Source organism: Scatophagus argus, chromosome 21 (assembly GCF_020382885.2).
Source record: "Scatophagus argus isolate fScaArg1 chromosome 21, fScaArg1.pri, whole genome shotgun sequence".
Classification (NCBI taxonomy): domain Eukaryota; kingdom Metazoa; phylum Chordata; class Actinopteri; family Scatophagidae; genus Scatophagus; species Scatophagus argus.
Genome location: NC_058513.1, coordinates 7,443,865 through 7,469,040, shown reverse-complemented (window position 1 = coordinate 7,469,040; position 25,176 = coordinate 7,443,865). Strand labels below are relative to the sequence as shown.

Here is a 25,176-nt window from a genome sequence, read left to right as displayed (position 1 = left end):
TCTTCAGACTTTTTTTCCGCGGTAATAGATAATAGATAATAATCGTTAATGTCGCCGAGTGGCGTGGAGTTCGAAGTGCAAGTTCAAAATATTATCTTGTGTTTTGTTTTGTCAAGTTTTTCATTTCTGACAAAATACACGCGTCTTTCTAATATGTCTCACAGTAAAAGTTCTAGCTTGCATTCTGTTTCTAGGATAATGTGTCGATCTCTTTAGCATTTCATAATAAATGTCATTTCTTACATTTCTTTTTGTACAAAAGATTCATTTGAATGTACTTAAGAAGAGAAATTTACTGTTAAAGACTGGATTTCAGCAGTCTGTTCTTTATGTCTGTAACTTACTCTGTCTTGATGAAATAAATGGTATACTGAAAAGTATAACAATATAGCATACATTATGGGTTAAAAATCAAATTATATACAAATGAAAACTTTTTGGCTTGTGGAGTCAAGGGTTCATTTTGCTATTTATGTTCGTGAATTGCTTAAAGACGATCTATTATGAAAACACATCGAATCCACAATCCAATGTTTATGTCATATTCATCTTCAATTAAAAAACTTTAAGTAAAACAATTTCTTAATTTATTTAAAGTTAGCGCAGTTGTTTACAAACCACAACACTTTTTACATAACATCTTATTTTAAAATCATAACTGATCATCAAAGAAACCTTGAGTAAACTTTTCTGGGTTTGTCAGTTTTTAAATTAATTTGAGACATTATGATGGCATGTTCATTAAAAAGAAAAAAAAGAACAAATTGGAATTTGAAAGAAATCAAAACATCCAGCTAACAAAACATTATGTACAAAGAAAGAAAGAAATAATGTACATGTGCAGTAGAAATCTGGATGTACGCTTAATTACAAGCAAAAATTACAATTTTTATAGGTTAAACAAAAAAAACAAACTTGGTGGCAGAGCTTTTATTTTTTTTCTTTTTTTACAATGCAATTATTGCATTACGTTGATGCTGTCATGATACCCTGCAATACTGACAGCTTTTAGTGTGGTGAGACAGTCTCTCTCTGTCTGATGCATCAGTCCAAGAAGAAAATGTTGTTGAACTGCGTCGCACAAAGCCTCTTTACCTCCTCTGGAGCGGAGAAAAGACAAAAGGGCATTAGGGGTGAAATAGAGATTAAGTATCATTAAGTATCAATGCAGACAGTCTACTGTGGCAGTAATGAGTTTTAATCACTGCCAGTGGTGGAGACATACCGTTTACTTCGATCAGGTTGGCATTCTTCTGATTCAGGATCACATACAGTTCTCTCTGATCTGACTTCTTGCCAACTACCCAGTAGTCTGTCATAGCTTTTACAATGATTTCTTCATCTTCATCCACCCTGGGAGACAAACAGAAAAGAAGGAAGTGCCATCACATGAAAGCAACTATCACATTTGCAGCAACTTCTTTGTGTTTTAAGGCAGCTGTACTTCTAAGATCACGTATTTACCTACATGCATCACAAAATGCTGTGTAAATAAGTTAATTTGATATTTCTTAAAATTTGTGTCAGAAATGTTTACTGCACAAGCCGATTTACCGTTTACTGAACTGTTTATTGAACTTACAGGTTCATAGTTCAAAAACTAAAACACTGAATTTCATACTAAAACACACCAGAGATCCACGTGAAATGACCTTAATTTCAATAACTGCAAGTAAGACAATCCATACAGGATCTGTACCAAAAGAGAAACTAATATTTACACTAGCATGAATGCTCTAATATGTCCCACAGGCTGAAAATTGGATTTTCACGTGACAACAGTCTCATGACTGCTTCAAAAGCTGAAGCAGAGCAAGAGCTGTGCTGATACCCAGGGGACAATTTAGTGAGTTTGGAATTTTACACATTTTATTTCATGGGCTTGTGGTTTGTCAAGTGTGACATGAATGCTTAAAGTTTCCTTGACTAAAACAAATTAGTTGTATCTACATGGTTTCTGCCAACAATCCCACTGAGCTGATTCATGGCCCATCACTGTAAAAACTCTTGAACAAATGTCTTGAGTCATTAGCTAAAGAAAGCTGCAGTTACAGCTTTAAAAAAAAGCTGCTCTCTGTTATACCTAGCAAAGTCACAGTTGATGTCTCCCAGGATCTTCATGAGGTCGGGGTGGACAGAGGTGAGACAAACACTGGCAGTCTTCCTCATGTGGATGGTGCTCTTCTCTGCTAAGTTCATGTGGTTGAAGTAGATGAACTTAAACTGGGGCTCCTTCTCAGGCCTGAATGGATACAACATTGAAGAATCCAAAAAAAGATGAAAAAAGTGCATCACTGAACAAATATATTCACTCCTGGGGGGTACATTCTTTTAACATTAACCCAGTGATGTGAAAAACAAGGACCAGTCTTTGTTGTGCATTTTTTTTTTTTTTTTTGGAAAGATGACACTTCATTTTTAAGCTGACACTGATTGGCTGTCTGAGGTTCTGCTCTCATCTTTTATGTATGCCACAAGCTCAAATGTTGGTCTCCTGCTGATGTCTAGTAAAAGAGTTTTGGTCTCTCCAAGGCAAGTTGTTCAGCAAACACACATTAGCGCGTGTTTACTATTCACAGAGTAAACCCAAATCAATTTGGATGATAACATCCACCTAAATGCAACTTTTTTCATTTCAATTAAGCCTGCACCATCGTCCACCCACATTTAAGGTGAACTGAGGATACCAGAGCTTACCTAACAACACTACTGGAATTGCATCTCTGGAAGAGTGCATGTATGTATTCAAACAGGCCTTACAACTGATTTTCATCTGTGCTGCCCCTAATTATTTACAGTTTCATCAGGCCAAATCAGGACACAAGCCTGAATGCCAGCTGAGGAATTTGGGACGGCATGATTTATTCAGTGGATTCTTCACTAGGGTGATTAAAAAAGGAGCCCATCAAATTGCCTGGGCCAGGGAGTCCAGTCTTAGATTGCAGGTGAGGAGGTATTTGAAGCTAACTGCTGGGGTTAAAGAAGAGCTGGCCAGGATGGCAGTCTTTAAAGCCACTCTGATTGAGTTACCCCTAAGAAGTGCCCTGAAGATATCCAGTGTTTGAGAGTCTCATCTATCGCTGCCAGCACAGCAGATTCAATAAAAAGAACTGGCTGCAAACTGCTGACAAACAACATGGCCGCTGTTAATCATGGGACCTAATTTCATTCATATCAACGGGAGATGATATGAATGAAATCAGGTCCCTTATGCAATTTCTCTCCTGGAAACAGTTTTTGACTGCATATGATGTAGTGTTACCACAAATAACTGATTAGTGTACAGTAGAGCAGCAGTTTGCAATTAATCTATCAATTAATGGAAAGACCTTTTAGTCTATGAAATTAAATCAATAGATAAAATATTTCTGTTACAATTCCCAAAAAACATTCAGAAATTATTTGTTTTCCCCAAATACTTAAAAACCTGAAAATATAATATTTACCCTCAAATAGAACAAAGAAAAGTCTTAGAAATGAAAGACTGGAAATGGGAAATATTTGGCATTTCTACTTGTTATAACATTTTTAAATGTCTTATCATTGATTATTTTTCTCTTGATTAACCTATTAAACTGATATAATGAAGTAATAAGATTAACAGTTCAGTCAAATATCAATGTTTCTGTCCTCTCAAATGTGAAATGAATTTTCATGTTTTGACACTTTGCAATATTTTTGAATGGATGGAAAATAATTGATTGTGACTGAAATAATTAGACAGCAACAACAACAGATATTGTTAATTAGAAGAGCGGTGGATTCTCGACTGACCCTGATATCCTGCGGTTAATAGTGAACTGTTCACATATGTCAGATGCCAGCAAAGTGAGTTGAGGGCCCACCAAGCTGTCCAGCTGCTCACAGAAGTCCCTCGTCAGCTCCACAGAGGCTTAAATGACATGGAGGAGAGACAACAATCAGCCATTACGGGACATAAGCTGAAGACAAAGGTATATTTCAAAACACTTAACTAAAGCAACAAAACAAAACAAAATAACCATGGAAATGAAAAGGAAAAGTTAACTGCACCATTTCAGTGGGTGGCTGACTGGGTTCATACTTACCACTGACCATGAAACAAGCTGCAGCGCTCATCGCCTGGAAAACAGATCAGTGCAGGTTAAATGCAGAATCAAGGTCAGGCAGTTTAGAAATAACATTAATGTGATATGATAAGCATTGTGGGATGTACTTCATCATTTTAAAATTTAGCAGTCTAATCCCAAAAATCCATATCGTTTGATAGAGCAATGGAATATTTCATCCTAAATCTACTGGTCATAAACAAATCCTCCAGTCACAGATTATGAAAATGAATAACAACTTCCCCCCTATTTTAATACATTAAAAATCTCTGCAGTTGAATGAATGACTGAATAAAGCCTGTGGATTATCACGAAACAGCAGATCACGTTTACTCTACCATACCTTATAAACAATCAGATGCAGCTCCTCATTGCCATCCACTGCGCCGACGAATATTTTCGGGAACCGGAACTTAGCTTCTGGATCTTTAAGATTGGCAGGTCCTGTCAGAAACCTTGGAGAGAACAGAGAACACGAATAAGTAAATATTCCAGACTCAATACAAATGAAGATTAAAAAATGAGAAGGCTCACTAGGACCTAAAAGGAGTGATTTTCTACTGATAATGCTGTAGAAAAGAACCTGAACAGAACTGGAGCTGAGATGGTGAAAATGTTAAACATTAAACCTGCAAAACATCAGATCATGCGAGTGCGAGCTGTGCAGAGCACAAGTACACACTTACTATTCCTCATACTTATTCTTCCATACAAATTTTTGCCATGCTACTCCACCCACACCATTACATACACAAAAAAAATACATCAACTAAGGCAGATTGATCAGGATTGGCTATGGCTTTTCTCACAGATCGAGGCAATCAACCCTTTTCCATACAGACGTGTTGGCTTGGCTTATCTTGGTATGAGTTGGCATGTCAGCTCAGCACAGCAAAAATATGCATCTCCATTTCAACAGTGATACTAGTCTGAAGTAGTGTCTAACTGAATGCATGCTTGCATCCTTTTTAGCGCTGTTTAATATTGCACTGTTGCTGTAGCCAGTTACGTATTCGCATGGATTCTCCATGGAAGCAACTCACATACTAGTTATAGTTAAATAACTGGAGGAGATTGATTTCCTTAACTCAAAAATGAATCAGAATCTGTTCATCACTCATCCCTCCAACACCACAAACTGAACAAACAATTTGCTGTTTTACTGGTATTTTTACTGGATTTCATAGATGCCACTTAATAATAAAACCATCTGCAGTGAAAGGCATGTCTATGTGTTACACGTGCCTCTCCTGTGTAGCTTTTCTTTGCTTTCTAGTGTGTCATCCAATTAGAACTGTGAGGCTGCATTTCCTGTCCCATGATAGGTCAAGAGACCACGAGTCAGATTTGGACCACTACAGCAGCTCCACATCACCTTCAGTAAAACAAGTTATTTGAAGCACACAAGTAACACACACATACACAAATGTCAGGCAGCAAACACTTGAGCAAACTCTCTCTGGTTACACGTGTACACTGAAACTGAATACAAAGTGGATTTTGTTTTTTTTGTCCCAAAGGCGGCAGTGATACTCTACTCCCTGCTCCCTTATTTAAATACTAAAGTGCTAGCCAAGGGAGTTGCCTCATCTTATAATAAATAAAGCTCATTACTGTCAGTGTGTTGAGACCACACAATATATATAAGTAAACAGAGCTATGCCTCTTGATCCATAACATAAACACTCACGGCACGGATGCAAGTAGGCAGGGCGGGGCAGTGAGTGAGCTGAGTGACTTCATTGTGTGCATATTCCCAAGTAATAATGCAGTTGAACATGCAGAGTTTGGAAATGTAGGTTATATTAAAGTATTTTATTTTAATTGAATAAAGAAAAAAAATCAACAAGACATGTAAAATGGGCAGCAAGATGCTTCCAGTTCACTTGATTATAATGGGATGCTGCAGCAGACATGTCCACGTCTGTGTCCCACGTATTTCGGCTGTATTGTTGAACACCTTGTCCTTAATTAACAGGTTGAAGTACACAGTACACTTACCTCCCATAGTGCAACAGATTCCCTGCGACCTCTGGCCTCAGAGGGGAGTCTCTGCCAGCCAGCTAAGGGGAGAAGAGAGTGAGTTAGAGTGCAAATGCGTGGCTTAGCTTTGCAAGAAATATTCACAGCTCATATTCAGCTCAGTTGTTTTGTACACTCTGTCTGGATCATTAATATAAAAAAGATTCAGATCATGTTCCATTCTTTGTCATCAAGTCACAGCCTTGTATTATGAGCACATGCAAACAATGCTAAGCTGGTCAAGTCATCTTAACAAATAAGCTGTGCAGTGTTTTTCAGAGAGCCTGCCCATCATCATGCATTCCCACCTCCTCCTCACCTCTGGTTCAGAGTGTCTGGGGAACAGAGAGGTGGTCAGATATTTGTACAGGATTCTCATGTCATCTTGTTCCAGTCCGCTCCTGCAGGCCCAACCGCAGGGACAAAATTACACCTTACAACTTTCACAGCACATACTACCAAAATGATAAAAAGACATGTCGCATCTGTTGAAGAGTGGTTGTAAACGCACTAGAATGAACACACTGTAGTGAGTCTGCAGATCAATACCACTTAATTTAGACAATTAAAAAGCTCCTCTCTGTTTGTATATTGACAGTTCACAATGAAAGGTCACACTGCTCTTGAGTCATTTAATTACCAACTGTGCAGTCGCCTGGGCTAATACACCAAGCCAGGGGGGAAAGTGACATGTCAAGGAGCACATGAAGTGCCAATAGGATTATAGGATGCACTTGTGTTTACACAGTATGCAATAATCTGTCTGTAGAAGCAAATGCTGGGCTTTTACAGTGGTGTATGGTTGCAAATATGCATAGGGTTGTATAAGGTTGTGGCCATGAATGTATTATTTACGCTTGGATATGGCACCTGCCGCAGTGCAGCCCAAAAACAATTTTCTCTATAGATCAACACAAAAAAAGGGAACCTGCAATAAAACTGTTCACAGGACATCTTGAACTACAAACAAAGTCAATTATGACTTATTCTTCTGAATTTTTGAACCACAGAGGCTACATATTTTTAAACTTTCCCCAAGTCGAGAAACCCACAGGTGGATTTCCATGACAAGCACACACAATTTACACAAAAGTTTTTAAAGTGTGTTTGTACCAAATAAGCTGGTCGTTATACAGGAAGGCTGTGTATTTGATCAGACTGAGGCTCTCCTCCACTCTGTTGACGAAAGACTGGATCTTTAGGTAGGTCATCTTGTCCAGTGGGAAGAAGCTGATGCCTCCAAATACGTCCAGCAGGTCGCAGGACTGCAAGTGGAGAGTCTGCAGATACTGGAAACCGCAGAATGAACACACACACGCAGACACACAAACATGCCAGAAAATAGCAGGAGACAACCCAGAGACACAGGAGAAGGAAAGTAGGAAGGGGTTAGTTTACCGGCCTACAAGTACTTGCTTACCGTGCAACAAAGACAGAGGAATAAGAAACTCTCTGATGCTTAGTGGGGACGATTGCATCATCCTGAGGCTGAGACACGCTGACATTCAACCTCTGACAGGCACGCCACAGCCTCTCTCTTTCTCACTGTCTCTCAGTTACATGGTGTACAGGGAAGCCCATGTTAACCTAAGCTGGGTATTCCCTAATTACAAATGAATTTTTTATACTTTTACATTGCTTTTAATTGTTCCAGCGAGGTGACTGAAACAAGAAGCAAAGACAGCTAAAATGGGCAGATAAAAATGAAGAAATGAGGCATGACCGCAAACAGCTTTCCCTAGAGCAACATGAGTATTTACAAAGAAACAACTACAGGCCATGTGAGTCCAGTATTATCATTAGAGGCCAACCCTTGTGAAAACATTCACTTTCAGGCTCTACTGACTTCTTACAAACAGTTATGTGCACATTATCATATTGAAGTCAATCATGCTGTCACAGCAAAGTCAACATATGCTGGACATGTACATAAAAATCAATGTTATGAACACACACCTAGCAACAAAGATTTTATTGAAAGCCTTTTACCCTGTAGAAGAACTTTTCAAGTTTCTGAATGAGCAGCTCCACTCCGCCGGCTTCCATTGCTCTGCCAAATGTTCCATTGAAGAGCTATAACAGCAGAATAATAATCACTGTTACAAGATGCTGTAAAAGCCTTACAGTGGCAGTGTGAGGTACTGCAGAGATCTAATTATATGACAATTCGTAACACATAATGGATACATACTCACCTTATACATATTGTAGCACTGCCTTACCACTGCATTGTAAACAGTGTCCTACAGAAGCAAGGAGGTATGGTAAGAGAGGCTTTAAACTGAACATATTTAATGAAAGAAATACAGACAAAGAAGAACATTTGCAGCACTCACAAGTATTTCCTCTTCCTGATATTCTACTGTTGGAGGTTTACCATCTTTGTTTGGTTTCTCAATCATGGGGTTTCGAACCACCTGAGGAATGAATTAGAAAAACAAACAGCAGATAAAAAGGGATTAGAGAGGTAAAGCTAAATTACATTCCACAGAGGGCCAACAAAGTCTAGACACACAGAGTAAATATTGAACAAGTAATGTTCATGCAAGCCTTTAAGATACCATGACTATCCAGAAATTGTCCTCAGGCTCAAAGAAAAATTGTCGGTTCTTCTGTGTGTGCAGGGACTTCGCTGGTTTTGTTGGACAGAATGTCCTGAAAAACAGCAAAGAAAGGAGAGAGACCCATACAAGCTAATCAGCCTTTGTGCTTTGACAGACACTAGATATGTATCAGTGTGAAGCTGCCCACTTACTACAGCATGTCCCTATTCTGTTATATGTTAGGTTCAAAGAAAATACTTTTCATAGCAAGATGCCAAAAGGGATAAATAAAAACACACACAAAAAAACGCTGTCATGAAAATGTTGCTGTAGCTATATGCTGTTTCGATTCAAGTACAGTAGTGAAATCTTTACCTGGTGAACTGTACAATGGCTTCACAAAGGCCCACATTTCGGATCTTCTCGTTCTTCTCCACATCACTTGGGTGGTAAAACAAAATTTTCTTCTCTTCCTAAAGCAAAAAAAAAACACCCTATGAATTAGCAATGATACAATTTCCTAATAACCAGACTTACACAAAAACGGATATAAGTGTAATATAAAAGATTCTCTGGGACTCAACCTCACCTCTCCTTCCCGAGGTCCAAATGTAGGATTATAAATGAAAAAACTGAGCAGAGTTGGTGTGTATTGTTTCTCTTGCATTCCAGAGGCCATTCTGGGACTGTAAGAGACACAAACAGAAAGCTGACAGAAACAGATAAAAATTACAAGACCACTATAATTCTTCTAGTTTTAGTCTTGTGTCATTCCAGACAAGTATGATTTACCTAATCATCAGCATTAGAGTAACATGTGTCTGGACTTCCTTTGCTGCAAAGGCAGTTTGGTTCGCATGCCGTGTGCCTGCAGAATGAAGACAAGGACATCACACACTGTAGCAATACAATAGATCTAGAGATAATCACTGACTGCTAATTTGAGGGCACACACGGCAAGTACAGCTGATGTGTATCAGAGCAAAGTTGTATTTATACTTGGGATACACCGGTCTGATATGCTTAGTCAGTATTTTCCCAAACACTAAGGAAGCATCAGCTCGACACAGACACTGGACGCATTCCTATTTCATATAGTGGTGGGTATTATAATAGAGTACTATTAAAGAAGAAGAAAATCCTGCTCAAAAGTAAACAAATTAGTCTAAAACTAAATTAAATACATATTTACCAATTTATTTAAAGCACACAAGTCTTTCTAATACACCCATTGATATAAATGTTATGGTCAAGTTAACAGTATGAGGCAAAATAACTCAACTGCATCATCAGATAAGAGTTACTATTGCATTGTCGCTGTTGTATTTGACCGCATTAGGTTTAGCTAGGCGTACCTAGTGAACTGGAAACTGAACACAACCTTTCGCAATAAAACAAACGTGCTCATTCTTGGAAAAGACTCCTTTTGGATTTATGAAAGCGTTAGCATGAGCAATGTTTCATATTATAGTGCCAAGTAGCTGAACCATAACATCCACGTTTTATGAGAATATCAAATTTTGAATGTAACGTTCAAACCTTCACTTGACAAGTAAGTTATTAGCTGTTCGATGCAGGGGAGGAAAAAGTTCAGTAAAGTCATGTTTGTCTTTTCTTCAGTACAGTACTTGAAAAACGGTTGTATATTTCTCACCTCTGTATAAAATATACACTTGTTTGATACTTGATTTGCGTGTTGTCGCTGCACAAACGATAACGTAAATACAGCCGGTAAAGTGAGAGCTGAGCTAAAACACGGAGGAGAAACCCGATTACACTAGCTAACTTAGCAGTTTTTATAAATTACGAATCAACGAATTAAGCACCAGTTGACGCCTGTGGCTCTGTAAATTAACATATGAAAACACGTTACGTAATGAAACTGTTCCCATGAAATCAACAGCCAGTTAAACCAATTTGAGCGGCTAACTTGCTAGCCGGCTTTGCTAGCTGAACAGTTGTTTGTGGAGATTCAAGCGGAGACAAAAACTAGTGAACTGTTGCGGTAGCAGAGCAACACGACGGCAACACTCACCTTACAGAGCATAAACACAACACGTTCAGTTGCTTGTGGCTATAGGTTATGTAATTAAAAATAAAAAATGAGGAAATGAGATCAATGAAAGGAGATGCCACATTACTCTACATTCTTAACTTCCTGTTTTTGACAGCGCGGTGTCACTACTTCAACTGTTCGGGTAAAATTGATTCCAAGGCAACGCGTAAAGGTTCCAAGTCCATACAGGGAACATGAGACTTTGATCTTGAACGTATCATTTGTGAATATAAGGCTGGGCTATAACGAGTGCTGGCTGTCAGTCAGGTTTTAAAAGATACACTACTTTGCAGAGGTTTTAATCCTCATTTACACTGGGGATTCTGGTGGTTTATTTTAATCAAAAAACAAATAAAAAAAATCCCCATACTTCATCTTAACTTAACATTTTGAAAGATGATCTATAAATAACACACTACAAAATCTTGAGTTCACCCGCTGCATTAAACATCTTATGTGTTTCTAGTGATGTTACGATTTTGTGTTTGTATTTTGTGTTTGTATTTGAAGAACTTCATGCTAAAATGTGATAGATACAATTATAAAAAAAAGCTCTATTTTCAGGTAATTTTCAGGAATCAAAGTTTGAATAATGAGAAAAAAACCTCTCTTGAGGAATCAGTTTGTATTTGGACATTCATGCATTGTTGTTGCGCTTTTTTCTGAAATATATGAATGATTTTTGTAGCATTGTGTACTCATGTCACATATTTGAAGAAAAGATAAACATTAAGAGGTGATCTATTTTCCACATGTTTATTCATTTCATTGATTGTCAGAGGCATGTACAGAAAAGAAAACATGGACCAACACGGCGAAAAGACAAATTAAAGATATGCTGTCTTTAAATGGACAAAAGGTCATTTAAAAACAATTAGCCACACACAGAATTCAGTAGAAAACAAAAGAAATCACAGGGAATGGAAGCTGGGGACAGAAAAGTCCACAGATGGGGAGGGGACTGAAGACCTGAAGACCTGAGCTCTTTTCATCCCTGAAGCTCAGGACAGGACCATAGTCTGGAATTCTAGAAAAAGAAAAGGATGTTGAGATGGCTATGATTTGTCAACACATACCTCTGCCTTCGCCTTTCATTCAACATCAACAGCAAATTTCAGCCTTATGCAGAACGGATGGTTGAATGGAAAATAAAATCAGTGATTACACAAATGCTAAAGTTATTGCATTTGATATTGAAGATTAAATCAGTTCAGAGACATGCATGAACATGTAATAAACCTGAACATGAAGGTCAAAAGTAATGCCTGTTAAATGTAGTAAAAAACAGCAGTAACCCCCCCCAGTTTCACACCTTTAAAACTTCAAACAGGGTTTTTGCTTTTCTTTTTGCAGACAGAGCTGCTCTACAGGTAGAAATCAAAGTGTAAACTTCGATGATTCCAATTTTTTGAAGTACAAAATACCAACATGGCAAACTTTAACAGTACAAAAAACTTTAACATTTATCAGTTCTTTATGGGTGTAAACAAGTTAGCAAACTATGTGCTTAATTTCTCATTGGCTAATGACTTACAGTGACTATAGAGGGCATTTCCTCAGTAAGCTCAAATCGTTCTAAACTTAACTGACTCTTTTCTGTCTGTTTGACTCCGCCCACTGAAATTAAGCCCATTCAGTGAGATAATTTCTGCCTAAATCATGAGTTTGTACAAACACAACCTAAGAAATCAGATACCGACCCTCTGCTCCAATTCTGCCATCACTGTCATCATCAGCTGCTGAGATGAAGCTCTTGGTTTCTGCCTCGGTCAGTGTTCGCGCCCCAGGGACAAACCGCTGCAGGAAGTACCTACTCACACGAGCACACACACATACACACACACACAAACAGTGATGCCCTCAGACACACATTTAAATGCACGTAATCACACTAATTCCTAAATTGCATGACTGAAGACCCTTTGGTCACACAATAACACAAAGGTGAATTATATAACACAAATGCAATAATAACTCTTTGCCCCTGGTGGATTATTAAGAGGCGGCTTAATGGTGCTATCTCAATAATACCACTGTGTGATTTATTGTACTAAATCTGTCTTTCTGCCACACACACACGCACACAAACACAGAAGTGGGCTCTGCAACTGAAAATAATTCAAGATGAAAGTAAAAATAATTCCATAACAAAGAAGATCATAAGTGTCAGACTATCATAGTTTCACAGACTTGAGTTCGGACTCCTCAATGTAGCCGCTGTTGTCCTCATCAAGGATCTGGAAGACATCTTTGACTTCCTTGGGCGTCTTTGAGGACAGGCCACACAGTTGGAAGAACTTTTTGTAGCAGAATGTATCAGGAGCTGGAAACACATAACAGCAACACAGATAAATAAAAGAACAGAATCAAGAGTGGGGTTAAAGCTGACCCATGAGGTTCCCCAGACCGGGAGCTGATGTGGAGATTAAAACAGCATATGGCTGCTGCTCAGGTGGGAGATTTTCCAGCCCTGTTTTTATCTTTTAAGTCCAATTGACACGTGCTTCCACTAAAACAGACAAGATGATTGAAAACATTTTTAAATTTGGATTTCATCACCATTCAGGTAAAGCTGGATATGACTTTGGTGCAGAGGATGCTGTACAATATTAGAAACAATGCAGCCCCAGTGAGGATTATGCACCTTTGGGGGGGGAGTGTTATAATGATCTGCAACATGGATTATGAGTAGATCGATTTATCAAATTTGGATCAAGATTATTGTGCATTTTATCACAAATAGCTGTGAATTTAGTCAGTTACAGCTATTGATCCTGTAAAGGGATTATCATAACGTGGAAGTCACGGATAGATGAGTCCTGTTCTGCGTAATTTTCTGTGATGAATTATGAACAGTTTTAAATATTAGTAGGGAAGGGCTTGGTCCAATATGTGTGTGTGTGTGCTTGTGCATGTGTGAATGTGTGCGTGAATGTGGAGATGCTACCTTGACAGTCCTTGACAGCATTTTCAATGGCCTCAGCTGAAAGGATGGAGGTGAGTGACATGTTGGTCCTGTAGAGTCAAAGAAAAGCTCTGTCAATTATTCACACTCTCTCTCTCTCAGACACACTTCACCTACTTTGTGAATCGCCCCTAGTTCATTTGGTGTCATGCTGGATTAATGTTATGATCCCATCAAAACTCCAGTCTTGATTGTTTGGCAAATATGCTCGACTCATCAATGAAAAAAATCCAGTGGGAAATTCAAAAAGATAGAAGACATGCTGCTGAAGTGTTTTTGATGCCAATTTGGAACCTCATAATAATTATACATAATAATAATAAAAACAATTAAGAGTTGAAACACCCCCCTCCCTCCCCCACTTGCGAAAAAATTAAAATACATCACTTTTCTGAGTCCCTAATAAACCTGTAAACACGTCCTGTTATTGGCCTAGAACACCTTCTATCAAGTCATTCATCATAAAGAATTGTCTAAAACTTGTACAAACCCCTGCAAAAGTGAAAAAAAAAACAAAAAACAAAAAAAGAACTTCATTAAAGAGAAAATAGGCTGTTACATATAGAATATAGGCACTATAGCTCAGAGCCGGCAGGTAGCACACCTGGCCGACACCTGTGCCCCCCTGCAGCTGTGGGACTCACCGCTGTTGGCTCGGTTTCCTCTCCGTCCAGGTCCAAAGTTGCAGCAGGTGAGGCTTTGTGGTTACCTCTCACAGCTGGCTCGGTCTTATATAGGCCGGGCGGATATGCCGATGGATACTTGAGTTTCCAGCCTGTCCGCGGATCAAATTTTCCCGCAGCCAGCCGCTTCCTTCTCGTGTTCCTTACCTGGCCAGTTAGCCTTTACTGTATGCCTATATATACGACGCTGCTCTCACCTCTCCCCTCTCGCATTTACTGTCATAGCACTGTGGTTTTTGTCCAATCGACTTTTCCCCTGTGTTAGGTTCTACATCGCTTTCTCCCACCCTCCCTCACTCCCCCCCGCCTCTCTCCTCCCTCTCTGCAGGTGGAAGCTTACAGACATCTCAAATTTAATCAGGCCCAGTTTCTCTCTTTGGTCTTAGTGAATAATCTCCTAAATTCAGATGACCATAGAGAGCAGGAGGTCATAAATCATCTTATGCGCCACTGAGGGATTGTTATCCTCATCAGTAATCTTACACTATGTGTCCCACTGACATTACAAGTTTTGGCGGTGAAATTAAAAAAAAAAAAAACCCTCCAAACCCCATTATCTGACTGTTTTGGGTTTATTTTATTTGCCTATAACCCTGTTGAGCAGGTTAAAAGAGAACTTTGGAATAATGTTAAAAAGCAACATTTGGCAGCAACTGTGAGTAAGAAATACTTTGATGTCTTTCCTCCATAGACATAATGTGTTCCAATTACAATAACAAGTTCTCTTCAGAGACAAAGGAAGTTGAAAAAAGGAACTACTTAAAGGACAGGACTGCCTTTCCAAAGTATCAACATACCAAAACAACAAGATATTCAGTTAAAATAGATTGGAGTTGTTCATTTATACCACTGCTGTTTCCACAATAAACGTTTGGCTCATAATCTCATTCTTCATTCACTTATATGTAACACAGTTAGACAACCGGGTCAGTTTCGTGCATAATGCTGGTGTGCATTTAGAGATACTCCAACACCTGACCTCCTGTAAGGTGAGGGGGCTGGCTGCGGACTGCACATGTGCACCTGGTCACCATGACGAACAGACACTCTAAACTGATGAGTTGTGTTGTCTGCAGAGGGGGAGGCCTTTCAAACCATCTGACACAGCAGCGTCTCTGGTGAATCCAGTCAGCACTAATGGCATTAGCAGAGAGGGGAGCGACGCTGAATGTAACGAGAACCAAGGGAATAAATCTCATTATTCTTCCAACTATCACAAGCGCCGAAACTCTGACTTAACACTTGTGACAGCATTTTCAGTGACCTCACAGGCACTTGTAGTACGAAAAAAGTTGACTCAATGACTCATGCGAAGCTCTGAAAAAAACATTTACTGTATTTTCAGTGTCAGCTTTACATTATACTACAGTCAAACATCTGAAATTCTTGTGATTTGGTGACAGATCAGAGGCGCCACCTTGAGGCTGCTTCACAGCAGTGCAGAGCCATCTTAAATTAGGGCATGAGGCGTTGAGCTTCAACACGAGTTATATGAGATGAGGACTGGATTAAGTAGGACAGGAGTTGGGTGTGTGCGAGAATGTTTCTGCATTGGAGTCTAGATTAAGAAGATGAATCTTATGTTTTTTTTACACGTTACACTATGACAGCTGGATGAGACTTCCAACAAAAATCCCTGTTAGTAATGTAAAAGACACCTTTTAAAAACAAACTATGTAGTTTTTAAAAGAAGAAATAACACATTTTTGCCATTAGAAATGAAATGTTAAATAATAATAAGTAGAAATCACACTCCACTCCATTGGTCAGTTCAGTGCACTGACAGGTTTCGCTGCTGCTGTTAGTTATTCTGGGATGACCAGGAGTGTGTGATGGCAAGCGTGAGCTAAACTTTGGCTAAATATTTCTGTATAGTGCAAATTACTGAGTCACGTTGCTGACTTTACGACTTGTCCGCTTGTGCTGCTGTGACAGTAGATTAGCATTTTTCAGCTACATGTGTCGCAGTGGTTGCTATAATTACAATTTGATATCAGTGGATCAAGATTTGTATGGAAAATCCATTTGCTATTTCTTTAAATTTTAGATGAAATCATCAATCATTTGCTTATGCTAATCACTTGGTCATATTTACTGAAAAAGGTCTTTGCTATTCCCAGATTCATTGTGCGAATCAAAAGGTTATCATTACTGTCAAAACTATATTTTTGTGGCTATCTTCATCTTTACTAATTCCCAAATGCATTGAAGACCAGGGTCAGACTTGTGTTACTGAAAAAGAACCTTTATTGTTTTCTCATCCGTTCGTCCGTTTCCCATTACAGTACATCATCTGATCTCACGGTAAGCAAAACTCACATAGTAAAACGACGACAGAAGTGAGAGAGAGAAAGACACAAGTCAACCACGCTATAAACTTAGTCAGGTACATTCATTGTGGACAGCGAAGAGTGAGCACGGCCAGAGAGAGAGAGAGAGGGAAGAGTTTATTTACGGTCGATGGCGGGGGGGTCAAGTGTATAAAAGTGGTGGGGAGTACTGAAGATTGAGAGAGTGAGGGAAGAGGAGAAGAAGAGAGGAGGAGTATGTCTTGGCTCAAGTTGTTCCTTTAGAAGTAAGATGTTGGTCAGCTTATTCATTTAACCCTTGACCAAGTCAGCAAACTCTGCAGGGGGGCAAAGAAAGAGAGAATTTTGAGTGTTATTTCACGACCTTTTGAGGGATATGCATTTATTTGAAGCCTCTAAATCTGATTTTGAATTCCAGATAAGGTTTCTCTCACCATCAACTCCGATCTTGCCGTCACCATCAGAGTCACCGGCCTTGAGAAACGCCTTGGTCTCAGCGTCGGTCAGAGCTCTGGCAGAGGCAGAGAAGTTCTGCAGGAACAGCCTGAGGATGATCAGAGAGGAAGGCTCAGTATCACAGTAAAAACACTTTTAGAACAGAAAGTGGTCATCATCTATTCATTCTGCATGATCAGAGTGCACTTTTTTCACTGAGCTGATTGGTTTCTGAGAGGCAATCCCTCAGAAAAAACCCTATTAATTTCTTGGCATTTATTTCTGGATAATTTGGGATTTCTGAAGAAAATGCATTCGGTGTCGCTCCATATTTCTATTGTCTGTTCTCGTTTCTCCTTTGCTCCATGTCACCCTACGCCAGAGGATAAAGCTGGCATAGTAGCCGGGTAGCTTCGCAGATGCAATGGCGTGCTATCATCATTCTGAATTCACCGAAGTGAAAAGAAAGATGATCTCTGCACCAGGTTCAGAGAAGTAAAACCCTAGAAACAGTGCCTACTTCAGCTCTTCCTCCTCAATGTAGCCACTCTTGTCCTGGTCAATGACGGCGAAGGCCTTCTTGACGTCATCAGGGGACTTGCCAGTCAGGCCGACCTTAGCAAAGAAATCCTTGTGCTTGAAAGAGTCGGCAGCTGTGAGGAGACAAAGAAGGATCATATCAGGTCTTGTAGATGGGTCACACTTTGTGCACAAGTTTCATTTATTTGACAGTTTTACTCACTATTTCGCTGATTCAGGTTAATACAAAATATAACGAAGAATTTAATCGTGATACATAATTACATATTAAGCTCTCCAGCAGTATATGAAGTAGTTAAATTAGGTCCAGCTTGACCACCTGAAACATTTAAGTGATGTTTACATAATAATGCATCAATAACTACAATAATAAAATCTATATTATTCTATGTATTGATTGCTTTTGCTTTTCATACTTTTGATGCTAATGCTTCTGCGCTTTTACTTACGCCAAATTTTGAATGAATGACTTTTACTTTTACTTTTTTCTACACTGTTGTATGGCTACTTGAGTGGTACCTCTGCCACCCCTGACTTTGCAGAAGACTTTTGCTTGCTGTAGCTATACACATACAAATGGGAATACACATTTTGTGCTAAGACACACAGGAGCAAAAGTCTTGCTGCACACTTGCTGCACTATCGATCCAGCAAGAAGATGTATTTTAAAAGATTTCTGCAGCTAAATGCAGAGAAGAAGCAAGAGGCATCCTCTGACTGGCTTTAACTACAACCTGCTCTGTGTGATGCTGCTCTGACAACTGAATTCTGCAGTGAGATATTCACCTACAGATGAGTAAAACAAGAAGCCAGATGTTTTTCTAGTGTGTGATTTTGAGCCTGTGTGGCTACCATCTAGGCTGTCTTAAGTTTTAGTACTGCATGCTGTGTCATTCCCATGGTAGGGTTTACCTTGGCAAGCCGCAAGGGCTGCAGTGATGTCAGCGTCTTTCAGAATTCCAGCGAATGCCATTTTTAACTGAGGGAGGAGAGCAGAGGAAAGTCATCAGTTCATCAGTTCAGCTGTAGCAAATCAGACAGGATGAAGCAGTTTTACTTGGAATCTAAGCATGTTAAGTTGCCTCACTGTGCTTCACAATACAGCATTCATACACTACAGCTACATGTAATACATTTCCTCTCTGTGTGTATTCCTCTCTGGTAGCCCCAAAACAAATGATCAGAAAAGGTAGTCCAATTTTTTTTCCAAAACCAAGCCCTCCAAGGCAAAAGATCAAATATCCTTTGCAGCTGTGGTTGGTTGGCATAGATTTTTTTTTCCATTTGGTTCCTTAGTTAGTCCAAAGCCAAACTCTGAGCTTCTGATGTTCAGAATCTGGCCCTGTGCGGCCCTTTCCTCGATTTAGATCCCGTTGCATGAAGCTGAAGCTCTGAACCACTCTCTTAGTCAGGCAGTAGCGCCTAGAGGTCTGCAGCTCCTTTATGAAACTCACCTTGGGGTTATCTCTAAGACTAGAGTGGATTCGCTCAGATGATCCTGCTCACTGCAGTGAACTCCTCAGTCGCTCTCAAAGCTTATATATCTTCACTCGCCCGAAATATGATGCATAGGCTATGTAACAGACACTGTGCGCAAAGCAGTCGAAGCAGTCGGTCGAAAAATGTGTCCAGTAGACAGAGCTGTTCTATTTATGTGCACATAAATGAAGATGCTTAAATGGTAGGCTAAGTGTAGGCCTATGCAAAAGTGCTTGATATTGCATAGGGCTAATAATATACGCTGCTGATTTGGGTGAAATGTACTCTGTGGCCATGTAGTTTAGATCTGTTAAACTGTGCAGAGCACTACGGAGAGAAGAATGAGGTAAAGTTTTACGTTGTGTGTTGCAGATTATCACACAGATCAAGCATGTTTCTGTAGTGTAAGTTATTACAGCTTCAGACAGGCTGCTTTGGTGATGACTAGTTTTGCCTTGCTGATGTGAACTTACTGTCAGACACTGAGCTGTAATGTCAGTATGTTAAGCTTTGTATCCAAGACTTTTTTAATGGGAAATGTAAAGGTTTTGTTATGTCAAGTCATAAGTTTTTTAGTTTCTTCTTGATTATTATTGATGGTTGTGATGTTTGTGAAGTAAATTCAGTGGATGCCCACTTCCAAACATCAGTTTACATTGCCATCTCATCCAGATAAGCCTGCTGTCTGCAGTATTGTCAGACTGCCTTAATAATAATAATAAAAAACATTAATGAAATAAACGTTATTATTTCTGATTATGTAGCCACCTTGTATAATACCATAATCACCCATGGTGATTAATTACCCCACACGTGCCCTCTGAACGACGCCGTTTCGGTGAAAACGAGCCAGTGCGCAACTGGCGTGCGTAAAATGTCTGCAATGACTTTCTTGGCATTCCAGTGTCGGAAAAGTCTGCTTGTTGTGATTGATTATCACCCACGATGGTAACGTGACCAAGTACAAAAAAGTTTATTTGTATAACATCTTAAATGTCTTTTCATGTTTCCATCTTTTGTTTTTTTTTAAGGAGGTTGTAAACAGGAATAACTAACACTTGTCTAGGCTTGCGTTTGGTTCAGTGGTGACATTTGTGCCGTTTCGGTGAAAGAGAGACTGTATGAAGCTAATCTGGCTAACTGTTAGAAAGAGAAAATAAAAGTAGCTGCAGAAAGTGACCATGTGCCATTTGATCCTCCTGTTGCTCATAATCAAAATGAAGTTCAGGCATTTTGGTCTTTTCTCATTAATTTAAAGGAAAAAAAAAATACATCATTCACGGCTTCTCGTGTTATTGAAATTTCGGCATATCTTGGCTCAAAGGGAATAAGAAAACTTTATGGAAACATGACAAGTTTTAAGATTACACTATGAGCTTCATGGCCAAAGTTAAGAGGGGTTTAATTGTAGCACCAGTGGGGGTTGATCGAAACGCCTTCATTTAAAAGTACATCGTCATCATCTACTCACACGCAGCTGAGAGCCGTTTGCCAGGTTTTATTTGTGGTCTTCTTACACCCCTTCGGACCATATCTCCTTATGGTGGTGAAACTATTTGTGTTGCTATGTAAGGAAACGCTGAAAACTGATCATGATTCGTATCGTCATCATCATCGCCATTGTCATCATCATCTTTACACTTCAGTTGCGTAATGACACCCAGTTCTCACACCGCACCACACAATGAAATTAAATGAGGAACTTGTCCAGGGGTCCTTCCATGCCCATATTTGCTCTCATGACGGCTGCAGGGTGTCATGTGCCTATTGTAAATCAGGAGGCAGTGTTGAGACCATCCGCTGACTGGTGTACAGTGTTAAAACTGTAATATCAGCACATTTCAATTGTCTGCATGAATCATCCTTTCATTTCGGAAATTCTCACTTAAACTGTAGTTTCAGTTCTGCACGTCTTGATCTCTTTAAAATCTTAAATATCTTGTTTAGACCAATCAGTAACTTCCTTCATTTCAGTGGCTTCAGGTGTGTGATATCTCAGCAGAACGAAAGGATTTTTATTATGCATTTGTGCCATTCTGCTTCTTCTTCACTTCACATCTTTTTAAACGTTCTGTAAAACTCGTCTTCGGCCTTTAACATTTGCTCTGGTCAAATGAGTTCCTTCACCTCAAACGACTCGGCCATGGATACTGTAACTATTCCTGCCCTTCTTCAATATCAGGTTTAAATTACAAATATCTCACAGCAGGAATGAAACCCATGAAGGGAGGCTATGAATGTCTGTAAGCAGAGATGGTGAAGGACCGTCACCCCGTTATATTATGTTTGAAATGTACATTTGGAATTGTGGGTTTAATAAGCTTCACCTTCATTTTCCATACTGTAGAAAGCACAAATGGACTCACAACGAAACTGCATTAAGGTTATATTGTGTCAACCAAGTACTTACGAAGAATTTACTGTCGTGTTAGGTAGCCCAAGGCCGCATCAGATTTTTATTTCGGCCTTCTGTGTGAATTAATTTATTGTACAGGCTAACTACGTTCCTGCTGAGAGCTCATGCTGCGGCAGAAATAGAAGTGACCTGTATTCTCTGAGACTGTGGCTTGCCTTCTGAGAGAAAGTCGCAAATAAATGTGCTTCATTGGCAGAAGTCCTGTAAATGTGCTGGCCCAGAAACTCTATCCCTTCCCAGAGTTCCTATGCTGGGTCACGGCAGGTACTCCTCAGACCTGGTTGCCGTTGATGCCTTGCCAGAGCTGCTTCTGATCCAACTGTGTCCTGCCTGTGCCCCCCGATCTGCAATTCACACTAACAGGAGCAAACATTTGTGGCCTGTAGTGGTTGAGCCCTCAGTGCCAATAAGCTGCTCAGTGACAGTTACTGACTGAATCTGATGTCATTTACAGACTACAGCAGTAAGGTGACCTGCTTGATGTGAATGCATCAATGACAACGATCTGATAAGATGATAATGTAACACTGATAAGTCTGCATAGAGAGTAACAGTGTTTTTTGTCCTTAATACTTCTGTACTTTTACTTAAGTAAAAATGTGAAAGCAGTTACTTGTAATGTAGGATTTTATTTTACAGTTTGTTGCTACTGTGAATTAATTAAATGACGCAAGTACGGTACTTCTTAATTACAATACATGAATACATTCACTATGTTTCATGAGGAAATATTATACTGTGTTTTTGAGTCACTCTGCAGATTTAGATTAATAATTGAAATTATAGCAAATAAATGCATTATGTCGTTAACAAAAGACTTTTAGAAAAATTGACATGTTGTCCTGCAGTATAAAGTCATTATAATTAGCTCCACCTTTATTTGGTCCAGCCTGGCAGTCTTTGAGTGAAACACAAGAGGGACGTACTGTATTCTCAGCCTGAGCTTTATGTTGCTCATTAGCTGTTTGCAGACTGCAGACTGAATGTCATGCATTTTTTTCTGTAAGGTGACTCCTGCAAATTGCAGTATGTGCCACTTTCCTGCTGTGAATATGAGGTAAGAAAGATCAGACCACTCAGAACAAATACATTATGAACTGTTTTATTGCCACAGATAAGCTTGTTTAAAAGCATATGAAGGCGGTCCATGAAGTCCAAATTTATTTGGTTTTGTGGTGGCGAATATCTGAATAATCTGACATGTGTCTATGAGAATTATATAAAAGAAAACTGGTTCAGTGCTGTGTACATGTTGTCCATGTGTAAACATATAATTTACACCAAATTACTCCATCTAAGGTGTCAAATTGAGTATGCCAGAATGTCAAACACTTCATTTGCACGGTGGAAAGTTGCTCACGCCGTTAATTAGAGAAACCAAAGCCTCCTGTACAGGCTGGACTTCTCCCAGTGCTCAATATAACATGATAACATGAGACACATGAGATAATTCTTCTTATCTGTTGACAAGAAACTCAATACAAGCAGGAAAAAACTACTAACATTTCATGGATGAACATTTCTATTTATTTATTCACTTTTCTGCCAGGGAAAGACACATAGCAGAGAGACGAGATTTAAACCATGGTCTGCTTTTATTACTTAATTACATTACTTTCCATTAAATCGACAACATATCTTATTACTCTAAACACCTAAGAATCCCAGGATGAGTCTCCATATTGTTTGCTGTAGCTAGTAAACATTATAAAAAGAGGTCCACCCTGAGATTATCGTCATACGCCAAACCAAAGGGCTCACGTGTGATTTACGATGACTTGACCAGCGCAGAAAACTCTGAAAATGAAAGAATCAAAGACAGACATAACATTAGATATTTTTTATTCTTCTCTTTCATATTCATCTGGAAATAATCACCCATCCATTTCATTAAACAACAAATGTGGCCTATTATAGTGGGGTGTGAAGCTCTGGGACTGACACTTTGTAGGAGCTGATTGTTGCACAAAAGCTGCTTGGCAACGCAGTGAAACAGAGCACAAGCATGAAAGAGTACTGACTTTCAGACCATCGACTGACTATTAACTGACGTACTGACACGAATTATTTTTATCTTGATGATTTATGACAGTTTTGGCTGTTTTGTTGATACAGTTTGGTCCTGTCTGCTTCTTTTTCAAACTGGGAAAAGGGAAGCTCTTACTCTTCACATTGACTCTACTATTCACGAAGTCAAGCATAAAAATATTATTATTTTTTTTAATTATTTTTATGACTTAAAAATACTTACTTGCATTTGTTTTGTGCATTTGATAAACTGTTCCACTTTCCTTTATTCTGTTTTTTGTATTATATATCAGCAAACAAACAACACGACTATTTCCACCACTGATTCTATTTATTGGTTTTCAATAAATTAATAAAGCTGAACTCAAACACCTTTCAGTTTGTGTGAAATGATGTGCTCCTCTTTGTGACAACACAGCAGGGCAAACCAAACACTCCTGCCTGATAAACCAAAAAATAATGATAGTAATAATAAGCCTGATCAGCATCTACTGCCTACCTTCCCAGCCGATTTTTCCGTCTCCATCCGAGTCTCCCTCCAGCAGGAAAGCTCTGGTCTCAGCTGCAGTCAGGGGCCTCGCTCCTTTGGAGAAGTTCTGCAGGAAGAGTCTGATGAAGAGCAGGGATGAAGCACCAAGGTGAGAAAACAGAACATAATGGGAACAGAATCCATAAACACATTAAATGTAGTGCATTTCATACTGACACATAACAGTGAATAAAAATGAAACCCAGCTTATTGTCATGACAAACTAAACAAACTCCACACCATGACACTTAATATGTGTTGCGTTTAAAACTCAACTGTAACTCGTCCTGCTCTATGTAGCCACTTTTGTCCTGGTCCAAAATCTTGAAGACCCTCTCGATCTCTGTTGGAGTTTTCTTGGATAAACCCACTGTTTTGAAAAACATCTTCGGGCTGAAGGAATCCTTCGCTGAAAGCAAAATCACAGATAAATGAGAACCACTTAGTTGACATGAAATGAGATCCCATATAAACAAAGGCCATATATATCCTGCGACAAGAGCAATTTTCAGTCATTCCCACTTTTATCATACATCATCATTCATACTCAAAAATAACGCCCTCCTGACCTTTACAGGCATTAATAGCCGAGGTGATGTCCGAGGCAGCTAAAAAGTCAGTAATAGCCATATTGGTGAAGACTCTTTTGGGGTGGATGTTGCAGCCTGGTGCAATATGTGACCACTGATGGGCAGAAAGAGAATACTGGTGACAGTGAATAGACTTAACCCCCCTGGTGTCAGAAACCACCAGTGTCCTTCTGTCCACTGTCACCTGCAGCTGACCACTTCAGCAAACTGTGTGTATGTGTCTGTGTGAAAGGGGGGCTGAGAAAAAGCCAAATTTGCACAACAGTCTTTTCTAGAGTGGTTTCTCCAGGGGTCAGAGGTCGAATTGGAAATGAAATCTAAGTAAACAGACCCCAGTCAGGAAGCGTCTGTCTGTAAACAAAACAGCAAGTCACTGAGGTTATATTTGGTGGATCTGGAGGGAACCTGGCTGGCCTGCGTTTCCTCTTTGCTCGTGTTTCCAGCCACAGTTACTGCCTGCTTGTGGTCATCTCTGGCAGTGTTTCAGCAGGCT

General features: G+C 39.4%; 4 protein-coding genes across 5 annotated transcripts; all 4 read right to left on the bottom strand.

Moving 5' to 3' along the window:
* Positions 1-570: 570 nt before the first annotated feature.
* ccz1 (CCZ1 homolog, vacuolar protein trafficking and biogenesis associated) lies at positions 571-10,864 on the bottom strand. 2 transcript variants are annotated; one of them, XM_046378218.1, is made up of 17 exons: positions 10,689-10,864; positions 9,446-9,521; positions 9,243-9,339; positions 9,029-9,126; positions 8,672-8,765; positions 8,447-8,527; positions 8,306-8,353; positions 8,100-8,183; positions 7,224-7,399; positions 6,430-6,511; positions 6,090-6,151; positions 4,432-4,543; positions 4,068-4,101; positions 3,775-3,892; positions 2,084-2,242; positions 1,226-1,353; positions 571-1,100 (listed from the first exon to the last, which is right to left on the bottom strand). In XM_046378218.1, the coding sequence occupies exons 2-17, from the start codon at positions 9,457-9,459 to the stop codon at positions 1,045-1,047; spliced, it is 1,443 nt and encodes a 480-aa protein (XP_046234174.1). In that variant the 5' UTR covers positions 9,460-9,521; positions 10,689-10,864; the 3' UTR covers positions 571-1,044. The 2 variants fall into 2 exon arrangements, with proteins under 2 accessions (XP_046234174.1, XP_046234175.1); XM_046378219.1 differs by lacking the exon at positions 10,689-10,864 and having other exon boundaries at positions 9,243-9,362; positions 9,446-9,494.
* Positions 10,865-11,449: 585 nt separating this feature from the next.
* pvalb9 (parvalbumin 9) lies at positions 11,450-14,624 on the bottom strand. The gene is made up of 5 exons (XM_046376982.1): positions 14,319-14,624; positions 13,657-13,724; positions 12,900-13,032; positions 12,410-12,519; positions 11,450-11,736 (listed from the first exon to the last, which is right to left on the bottom strand). The coding sequence occupies exons 2-5, from the start codon at positions 13,715-13,717 to the stop codon at positions 11,711-11,713; spliced, it is 330 nt and encodes a 109-aa protein (XP_046232938.1). The 5' UTR covers positions 13,718-13,724; positions 14,319-14,624; the 3' UTR covers positions 11,450-11,710.
* Positions 14,625-16,586: 1,962 nt separating this feature from the next.
* LOC124052998 (parvalbumin alpha) lies at positions 16,587-19,183 on the bottom strand. The gene is made up of 5 exons (XM_046377896.1): positions 19,096-19,183; positions 18,554-18,620; positions 17,622-17,754; positions 17,101-17,210; positions 16,587-16,983 (listed from the first exon to the last, which is right to left on the bottom strand). The coding sequence occupies exons 2-5, from the start codon at positions 18,612-18,614 to the stop codon at positions 16,958-16,960; spliced, it is 330 nt and encodes a 109-aa protein (XP_046233852.1). The 5' UTR covers positions 18,615-18,620; positions 19,096-19,183; the 3' UTR covers positions 16,587-16,957.
* A 3,580-nt stretch (positions 19,184-22,763) lies between these two features.
* LOC124052997 (parvalbumin, thymic-like) lies at positions 22,764-24,891 on the bottom strand. Its single transcript, XM_046377895.1, has 4 exons — positions 24,663-24,891; positions 24,370-24,502; positions 24,064-24,173; positions 22,764-23,333 (listed from the first exon to the last, which is right to left on the bottom strand). Exons 1-4 carry the CDS (start codon positions 24,721-24,723, stop codon positions 23,305-23,307), a joined length of 333 nt encoding a protein of 110 aa, XP_046233851.1. The 5' UTR covers positions 24,724-24,891; the 3' UTR covers positions 22,764-23,304.
* Between the last annotated feature and the right edge of the window lie 285 nt (positions 24,892-25,176).